Genomic DNA, 9866 nt, shown 5'->3' with positions numbered 1-9866 from the left:
CTGCTACACCATCAACCGGTTGTATCTACACCGAATCCTCAAGAAGACATCATACAAACTCCTAACCGGTAAAAAGCCCAATATTTCATATTTTAGAGTCTTTGGTAGCAAATGCTTTATTCTTGTTAAAAGAGGTAGAAAATCTAAATTTGCTCCTAAGACTGTAGAAGGCTTTTTACTAGGATATGATTCAAACACAAGGGCATATAGAGTCTTTAACAAGTCCACTGGACAAGTTGAAGTTTCTTGTGACGTTGTGTTTGATGAGACTAACGACTCTCAAGTAGAGCAAGTTGATCTTGATGAGATAGGTGATGAAGAGGCTCCATGCATCGCGCTAAGGAACATGTCCATTGGGGATGTGTGTCCTAAGGAATCCAAAGAGCCTCCAAATGCACAAGATCAACCATCCTCCTCCACGCAAGCATCTCCACCGACTCAAAATGAGGATGAGGCTCAAGTTGATGAAGGACAAGATCAAGAAGATGAGCCACCTCAAGATGACGACAATGATCAAGGGGGAGATACAAATGATCAAGACAAGGAGGATGAAGAACAAAGGCCGCCACCCCCAAGAGTCCACCAAGCAATCCAACGAGATCACCCCGTCGACACCATCCTCGGCGACATTCATAAGGGGGTAACCACTAGATCTCGTGTTGCACATTTTTGTGAGCATTACTCTTTTGTTTCCTCTATTGAGCCACACAGGGTAGAGGAAGCACTTCAAGATTCGGATTGGGTGGTGGCGATGCAAGAGGAGCTCAACAACTTCACTAGGAATGAGGTATGGCATTTAGTTCCACGTCCTAATCAAAATGTTGTAGGAACCAAATGGGTGTTCCGCAACAAGCAAGATGAGCATGGTGTGGTGACAAGAAACAAAGCCCGACTTGTGTCCAAAGGATACTCCCAAGTCGAAGGTTTGGATTTCGGTGAAACCTATGCACCCGTAGCTAGGCTTGAGTCAATTCGTATATTATTGGCCTATGGTACTTACCATGGCTTCAAGCTTTACCAAATGGACGTGAAGAGTGCCTTCCTCAATGGACCAATCAAGGAAGAGGTCTATGTTGAGCAACCTCCCGGCTTTGAAGATAGTGAGTACCCTAACCATGTTTATAAACTCTCTAAGGCGCTTTATGGGCTAAAACAAGCCCCAAGAGCATGGTATGAATGCCTTAGAGATTTCCTTATCACTAATGGATTCAAAGTCGGAAAAGCCGATCCTACACTCTTCACTAAAACTCATGAAAATGACTTGTTTGTATGCCAAATTTATGTTGATGATATTATATTTGGGTCTACTAACGAGTCTACATGTGAAGAATTTAGTAGGATCATGACACAAAAGTTCGAGATGTCTATGATGGGGGAGTTGAAGTATTTCTTAGGATTTCAAGTGAAGCAACTCCAAGAGGGCACCTTCCTTAGCCAAACGAAGTATACTCAAGACATTCTAAGCAAGTTTGGAATGAAGGATGTCAAACCCATCAAGACACCCATGGGAACCAACGAGCATCTCGACCTCGACACGGAAGGTAAGTCCGTGGATCAAAAGGTATACCGGTCGATGATAGGCTCTTTGCTATATTTATGTGCATCGCGACCGGATATAATGCTTTCCGTATGCATGTGTGCAAGATTCCAAGCCGATCCTAAGGAAGCTCACCTTACGGCCGTAAAACGAATCTTGAGATATTTAGTTTATACTCCTAAGTTTGGGATTTGGTATCCTAGGGGATCCACTTTTGATTTAATTGGTTATTCGGATGCCGATTGGGCAGGGTGTAAAATCAATAGAAAGAGCACATCGGGGACTTGCCAGTTCTTGGGAAGATCCTTGGTGTCTTGGGCTTCAAAGAAGCAAAATTCCGTAGCTCTTTCTACCGCCGAAGCCGAGTACATTGCTGTAGGCCATTGTTGCGCGCAATTACTTTGGATGAGGCAAACCCTTAGGGACTACGGTTACAAATTAACCAAAGTTCCTCTTCTATGTGATAATGAGAGTGCAATCCGCATGGCGGATAATCCCGTTGAGCATAGCCGCACTAAGCACATAGCCATTCGGTATCACTTTTTAAGGGATCACCAACAAAAGGGAGATATCGAGATTTCATATATTAACACTAAAGATCAATTAGCCGATATCTTTACCAAGCCTCTTGATGAACAAACTTTTAACAAACTTAGGCATGAGCTAAATATCCTTGATTCTAGGAACTTCTTTTGTTGAATTGCACACATAGCTCATTCATATACCTTTGATCATATCTCTTTCTTGTTCTATGACTAATGTGTTTTCAAGTGAATTTCAAATCAAGTCATAGGTATATTGAAAGAGAATTCGAGTCTTCGGCGAAGACAAAGGCTTCCACTCCGTAACTCATCCTTCGTCGTCGCTCCGAGCCACTCTCCATCTTTGGGGGAGAAGGACTCCGTCTTTGGTATAATCTTCACTCATCTATTTATGACCAAAGAGGGAGAAAGTAATTCTAAGGGCTCTAATGACTCCGTTTTTGGCGATTCATGCCAAAGGGGGAGAGAGTATTAGCCCAAAGCAAAAGGACCGCACCACCACCTAATTTTAAAAAGAGTTTCTCAATTGGTATGATTTTTCAATTTGGTATCTCCTTGTGTTCAAAAAGGGGGAGAGAAAGTTGTATTTTCAAAATCGATATCTTAAAACCCTCTTGAACACTAAGAGGAGAGTTCATCTAGGGGGAGTTTTGTATTAGTCAAAGGAAAGGCATTTGAAACAGGGGGAGAAAATTTCAAATCTTGAAAATGCTTCGCAAAATCTTATTCATTCACCTTTGACCATTTGCAAAAGAACTTTGAAAAGGATTTACAAAAGAATTTGCAAAAACAAAACATGTGGTGCAAGCGTGGTCCAAAATGTCAAAAATTAAAGAAACAATACATGCATATCTTGTTAGTATTTATATTTGCTCAATTCCAAGCAACCTTTGCACTTACATTATGCAAACTAGTTCAATTATGCACTTCCACATTTGCTTTGGTTTGTGTTGGCATCAATCACCAAAAAGGGGGAGATTGAAAGGGAATTAGGCTTACACCTATTTCCTAATTGATTTTGGTGGTTGAATTGCCCAACACAACTAATTGGACTAACTAGTTTGCTCTAGTGTATAAGTTATATAGGTGCCAAAGGTTCACACTTAGCCAATAAAAAGACCAATAATTGGGTTCAACAAAGAGAGCAAGGGATAACCGAAGTGTGCTCTGGTTTGGCGCACCGGACTGTCCGGTGCACCAGGGGACTTCACGCTGAACTCTTCACCTTCGGGAAAATCCAGAGGCGCTCCGCTATAATTCACCTGACGTGTCCGGTGTACACCGGACTGTCCGGTGAGCCAGCGGAGCAACGACTACTTCGCGCCAACGGTCACCTGCAGAAGCATTAAATGCACGCCAGAGCGTGCAGAAGTCAGGCACGCGCGTAGTGGCGCACCGGACACTCTACAGTATATGTCCGGTGTGCCACCGGACATCCAGGCGGGCCCAACAGTCAGAGCTCCAACGGTCGGAACCCAACGGCCTGATGACGTGGCCGGCGCACCGGACACTGTCTGGTATACACCGGACTGTCCGGTGCACCATGCGACAGACAACCTCCACCAAATGGCTAGTTTGGTGGTTGGGGTTATAAATACCCTCAACCACCCACCATTCATTGCATCCAAGTTTTCACACTTCCAACCACTTACAAGAGCTAGGCATTCAATAAAAGACACACCCAAGTGATCAAATCCTCTCCCAATTCCACAAAAGCTTTAGTGACTAGAGAGAGTGATTTGTTGTGTTCTTTTGAGCTCTTGCGCTTGGATTGCTTTCTTCTTTCTCATTCTTTCTTGAGATCAATACTCACTTGTAACCGAGGCAAGAGACACCAATTGTGTGGTGGTCCTTGCGGGGAAGTTTTGTTCCTGGTTGATTTGAGAAGAGAAATCTCACTCGGTCCGAGGGACCGTTTGAGAGAGGGAAGGGGTTGAAAAAGACCCGGCCTTTGTGGCCTCCTCAACGGGGAGTAGGTTTGCGAGAACCGAACCTCGGTAAAACAAATCCACGTGTCACACTTCTTATTTGCTTGCGATTTGTTTTTCACCCTCTCTCGCGGACTCGATTATATTTCTAACGCTAACCCGGCTTGTAGTTGTGATTAACTTTGTAAATGTCAGTTTCGCCCTATTCACCCCCCCTCTAGGCGACTTTCAATAAGGAGGGAGCTTCTCCCTGGGCAGACACCACAAGATCATCTGGATCTTGTAGTGCGTGTCTTTCATGCAAAGCTACAGGAGTTAAAGCATAGGCTAACTAAACAGGATATTCTCGGTAAGGTCCGAGCCTACGTCTATGTCGTGGAGTTTCAGAAGCGGGGTTTGTCGCATGCCCATTTTCTACTCATAATGCAGAGGAAGTACAAGCTCACATGCCCTGAGCAGTATGACCTTTTGATCTCAGCTGAGATCCCAAGCAACAAGTACCCTGAACTATGAAAGATGGTTATCAAGCATATGATGCATGGCCCGTGTGGGTCGCTAAACCCTAACTGCCCATGCACTAAGGGTCATAAATCGTGCAAGAATCATTACCCTTGGCCTTTCAGTGACACAACCTTGCAAGGGAAGGATTCGTACCCTGTTTACATACGTCATGACGATGGTCATACCGAAAAGGTTCGAGGGTGCGAATTGGACAATAGATGGGTTGTCCTTACAACCCATACCTCCTTCGTCTCTTCAACTGTCACATCAATGTTGAGGCATGTGGGAGCATCAAGGCTGTTAAATACATGTTCAAGTACATATACAAAGGCCATGATCGTGCTTCTGTTGTTATGAGAGATGTGAGCAAGGCAGATGAGGATGTAGATGAGATCAAGCAGTACAGAGATGCAAGGTCGGTGACTCCTCCAGAAGCCTTATGGAGGATATACGGCTTTGAGCTTAGTCAGATATCTCCACCTGTGATGCAGCTGCAACTCCATCTTTCAAACATGCACATGGTGGCGTTTCACGAGCGGCAAATGGTCGAGCGAGTCGTCAAATGTCCAGGTGTTGATAGGTCAATGCTCACAACATATTTTGAGGCGAATAGTCTACACAAGGAGGCTCGTGGCATCCTGTATCATGACTTCCCTGAATGGTACACTTGGCAGAGTGGTAAGGGAAAAGTCTGGCAACAGAGAAAACGAGATACAGGTGGACAAGTCGGTAGAATAGTCTCTGCTCATCCGGCCGAGGGGGAGAGCTACTATCTTCGTGTACTCCCAAACCATGTGACTGGCACCACTTCCTATGTGGATCTAAGGACAGTAGATGGTGTCACGCTACTAACTTTTCATGAGGCAGCAGAGAGAAGGGGACTGCTTGAGTCGGACAACACACTGGATGAGTGTCTCACTGAACGTGCTCTTTTCCAGATGCCATCAGCGCTGCGACGGCTTTTTGCCACAATACTTGTGTACTGTGAGCCAAGCGATGTGGCTGTACTCTGGCAGAAACACCTAGATTCTATGTCTGAGGACTATCAACACAGGAATCCGTGCAAAACTCATGTTGAGCAGATGGTATTGATTGACATTAGGAACATGTTGCAGTCAATGGGAAAGGACATAAAGACATTCCCTCTTCCTCCTATCATGGACGCGTATGACGATGCTATTGGTACTGCTAGGGAGGTTTACGAGGAGGAAATTATCGAACCGGCAGCAGAAGATGTGGCTCTCAAAGACTGTCTTAACAAGGAACAGAGGGCCGCCTATGATAAGATTATGTCTGCCGTTGACACTGATTAGGGCAGATTATTCTTTGTGGATGGACCTGGTGGCACCGGAAAGACTTACCTATATAGAGTGTTGCTCACGATGCTACGTAGCCAGGGCAAGATTGCAGTGGCAACAGCTACATCTAGCGTTGCGGCTTCCATAATGCCTGGAGGAAGAACCGCCCATTCACGCTTCAAGATACCTCTCACTATTGACGATGGTGCTGTATGTAGCTTCACGAAGCAGAGTGGAACCGCAGAGTTGCTACGGAAAGCATCTCTCATTATCTGGGACGAGTCTTCTATGACTAAGAGACAAGTCGTGGAGGCACTGGACAATAGCATGCGCGATATAATGGGTCGACCCGGACTACCATTTGGTGGTAAAACCATTGTCTTCGGTGGGGATTTCAGACAGGTCTTGCCTGTTGTTCGTAAAGGGTCAAGGGCTCAAGTGGTCGCTTCTTCGCTATGGATGTCTTACCTATGGGAGTCCATGTCCCACTTAAAGCTTGTTACCAATATGAGGGCAAAAAACGACCCTTGGTTTGCGGAGTATTTGCTACACGTAGGCGGTGGAACTGAGGACACAAATACTGACGGCGACATCCGTCTTCCTGACGAGGTATGTGTGCCTTATAGTGGGAGTGACAGCGATCTTGACAACCTAATAGACTTTGTTTTCCCAAATCTCAACAAAAATATGTCTAATTCGACCTACATCACTTCAAGGGCGATATTGTCAACGCGGAACGAATGGGTGGATATGATAAATGTTAAGATGATTGATCGTTTTCAAGGGGAGCATATGGTGTACCATAGTTTCGATAGCGCCATGGATGATCCCCATAACTACTACCCACCCGAGTTCCTAAACACACTGACGCCTAATGGGCTGCCACCACATGTTTTGAAGCTCAAGATTGGGTGCCATGTTATATTGCTTCAGAATATAGACCCTGCAAATGGACTTTGCAATGGCACCAGGCTGGTCGTTCGTGGTTTCCAAAGAAATAGCATTGACGCAGAAATTGTACTGGGTCAACACGCTGGAAAACGAATTTTCCTGCCGCGTATACCTCTGTGGCCCTCCGATGAAGAGATGTTCCCTTTCCAGTTCAAAAGAAAGCAGTTTCATGTACGACTTAGCTTTGCAATGACGGTTAACAAAGCACAGGGTCAGACTATTCCCACTGTTGGTGTATACTTGCCCGAACCAGTGTTCTCTCATGGCCAACTATATGTTGCTCTATCTAGAGCGACAGCCCGATCAAACATAAAGATTCTTGCAATCCCATCCGTCGATGGGAAGAAAACGTTAAGGAAGGGTGTAAGAAAGAACCCCACATTAGATTGTGGGACATATACTAAGAACATCGTCTACAAGGAGGTCCTAACAAACTAGACCTACGGTAAGTCTGTCAAAACTCAATTGTTTGTTTCAATAAAAAGACACCGACACAAGACTAACACTCAAATGTAATTGTTATGTTTTGATGAGGAGATGTTAAGGAGCAGAGGGAGGCTGGGTCTACAATGGATGTTGTTGCTGCACAAACAAAACCAATTGCTGGTACCTTTCATTTACTCTTAGTCCAGTGATTGTGTAGTCTTTGTCTATGCTCTTCATTGTTAGTTTTTTTCTTATGATAATGAAGAGTTGTTGATTGATTATATTCAAGTGCTTCTACAGTTAGCTCCCATTCATATAATACTAAGATTATATAAATGTAGCTACTAGCTAGACATCATCTCTGTTGAACAGTTCTCTTCTGGTGAATTTTGTTTTGTCCTGTTCGTGATAAATTTACATCTTGGCATTCAGTTTGGTTAGTAATCTACATGTGTAGTTCAGCCATTACTGTTTTTCATAAACAAATGTAGTTTAGGAATCAGCTTATGTGTGTTTCTGTTGCTTGGATGAATTCACATGCTAGTTTTTAGTGCCCTGCTTTGGATTTACCAAGTTAAAAAAATTGACGCCATATGAAAATTCAGGCTGAATGGATCAAATGGTTGTTTGTTTTACAAAGAAGATCAAGGACTGGAGCAACGTAGTTGTTGCCTATGAACCAGTTTGGGCTATTGGAACTGGTAAAGTTGCCACCGTAGCTCAGGCTCAGGAAGTAAGTTTTTTTCTAGAAGTCTCTACTAGTTCATATATTTTTATCTGTTTCAGTGTTGGGCTGTGATGCACTACTATTATAAAATATGTTGATCTGCTACACATTATCCTTTTCTTTGTGCAACGCTCAGATTCGTATTATGTTCCCAGGTGCACGCCTCTCTGAGGGATTGGCTAAAGACCAACGTCAGCCCTGAGGTTGCTGAATCTACTAGGATCTTCTACGGAGGTACATACATTTTGTTGGAGCCATCGACTTGGTGTTTTATGTGCTGGCTGCTAAATCATCTTTGATAATCACACACGTGCTTCCTGCTACAGGCTCTGTAACTGCCGCGAACTGCAAAGAGCTAGCAGCACAGCCTGATGTCGATGGTTTTCTTGTCGGTGGAGCTTCTTTGAAGGTAATGAAAAATCCAGAAAGACGGTTGATGTCCTGTTTATTTTTTCTTTTTATAAACCAAAGAAACAATGAACTGGCTGCTCGTGTTGCTGACTATTTCCAACCCTATCTCCTCTGTAGCCTGAGTTCATCGACATCATCAACGCGGCCACCGTGAAGTCCGCTTAAGATGTTACGCTGAAGACGAACATACTTTTTTTCCGCATGTGGTGTAATGGTACCCCAGACCACAAAAGATGGCAATCTATCATAAGTTAAACTGATTTCTGTGCTTTTTCGCTTCGCCCTTTTTGTCTGGTTCCTGTGTTGTTTTTCGCCTGAACCTTTTCTGCCGCAGCAACTGTGAACTTTGACGCGGCAATGGTGGAATGAGTTATGTTGTCTCATCTTTCTTGCCTTCTCTTATTTGTAATATTGTTCAGATGGCAGCTGAAAATTTTATAGATAAGAAAATTGCATAGCGTGACCAATTGAAACCATATCGCTAGGTATGGGGCTACTTGTGTTTGTTAATCAGATGGGGCTACTGGTGTTGTTTAAGTATTTTCGTTTCTGTGGAAGAAAATCTGGATGTTGCGGTGCCCTGGTAAATGGTACACTTAACGTGGATGATGCGGAAAATGAAGTCGAAGAGGTATTGACGTGCGTCAGTAGTTTTGAACTTGTGATGTGAATGGCTTAGAGCAAGTTTAATATTAGAGTCAACTGCTGACTACAAGGATCCTTGCAGTCGATTCCTTGACCATTGCTGCCCTCGTGAAATTACCAGAACTTCGTACCCCAGAATCGTGATCGTAGCTGATAGACAAAACTTTCCCAGCTTTAACACAGTGCTGGATTGCCACTCTCGCAGAGAAGTAATCAAGCAGGTCGGTGGAGCAGCGTGCATCAGAAAAAATCAAGCAGGTGGGTGGCATACAATTATTTGATAAAATATTAGTGCACAACAAATTGCATGAAAGTGAAGAACGCAAATGTAAAAGGGATAGCGGTCCATTAATGAAAGCTTGAATGGTTTTCAGGGTGCATTGGTATGTGACTTTTATCGACTTTACACCGACTCAAGATTGGTGTAAACACTGCCATACAAGAGGTTTGTGGAAGCGATTATCATGGCCTCAAAGAAATATAAGATTGCTTACAGCAAGAAACGTTCTAGATGGGCGGAGAATATCTTTAAGTGGGAACATACAATTCAGACTGGTGTTCCAATTGACTTAAGAGAGTATTTTCTTCGTACAACCTTCTCAGTAGCTTAAATTTTTTCTATGATAATCATTGTATAAAACATAGTTGCCCAAACATTATATTATAGATTTAATACCAGCTACCTCGTTCTACAAGCTATGGCCATGTGGGGGAATGACAGACAAATGAAATTTGTTGGGGTGAGTGTAGTACATTCGTTTTATGTTCAGAACATATATATTCCAGCTATCTCGTTTTACAAGATAATATGTTTTGTTCTCTTATGTCTTTGTCTGTAGGATGCAAAGATTGTTCGAAGGAACTTTGTGATTGATCTGTTAAGTTATGAGGACAATTCGT

General features: G+C 43.5%; 1 protein-coding gene across 1 annotated transcript; it reads left to right on the top strand.

The window, feature by feature from the left end:
- The first annotated feature begins 7307 nt into the window (after nucleotides 1-7307).
- Nucleotides 7308-8490, top strand: LOC103651898 (triosephosphate isomerase, cytosolic-like). Its single transcript, XM_020550690.2, has 5 exons — nucleotides 7308-7363; nucleotides 7789-7916; nucleotides 8066-8144; nucleotides 8237-8319; nucleotides 8439-8490. Exons 2-5 carry the CDS (start codon nucleotides 7794-7796, stop codon nucleotides 8484-8486), a joined length of 333 nt encoding a protein of 110 aa, XP_020406279.1. The 5' UTR covers nucleotides 7308-7363; nucleotides 7789-7793; the 3' UTR covers nucleotides 8487-8490.
- The last annotated feature ends 1376 nt before the right edge of the window (nucleotides 8491-9866 follow it).

Source organism: Zea mays, chromosome 3 (genome assembly GCF_902167145.1).
Source record: "Zea mays cultivar B73 chromosome 3, Zm-B73-REFERENCE-NAM-5.0, whole genome shotgun sequence".
In the NCBI taxonomy this organism is placed as follows: domain Eukaryota; kingdom Viridiplantae; phylum Streptophyta; class Magnoliopsida; order Poales; family Poaceae; genus Zea; species Zea mays.
Note: the sequence above shows the minus strand (reverse complement) of the source record. Positions and strands in the feature narration are given on the sequence as shown.

Excerpts from the sequence above, each read along its gene's own strand:
- LOC103651898 (XM_020550690.2), top strand. The coding sequence starts at position 7,794 with ATGGATCAAATGGTTGTTTGTTTTACAAAGAAGATCAAGGACTGGAGC. Across the intron at positions 8,145-8,236 it reads TACTAGGATCTTCTACGGAG|GCTCTGTAACTGCCGCGAAC; the intron begins GTACATACATTT and ends TTCCTGCTACAG. Across the intron at positions 8,320-8,438 it reads TCGGTGGAGCTTCTTTGAAG|CCTGAGTTCATCGACATCAT; the intron begins GTAATGAAAAAT and ends TCTCCTCTGTAG.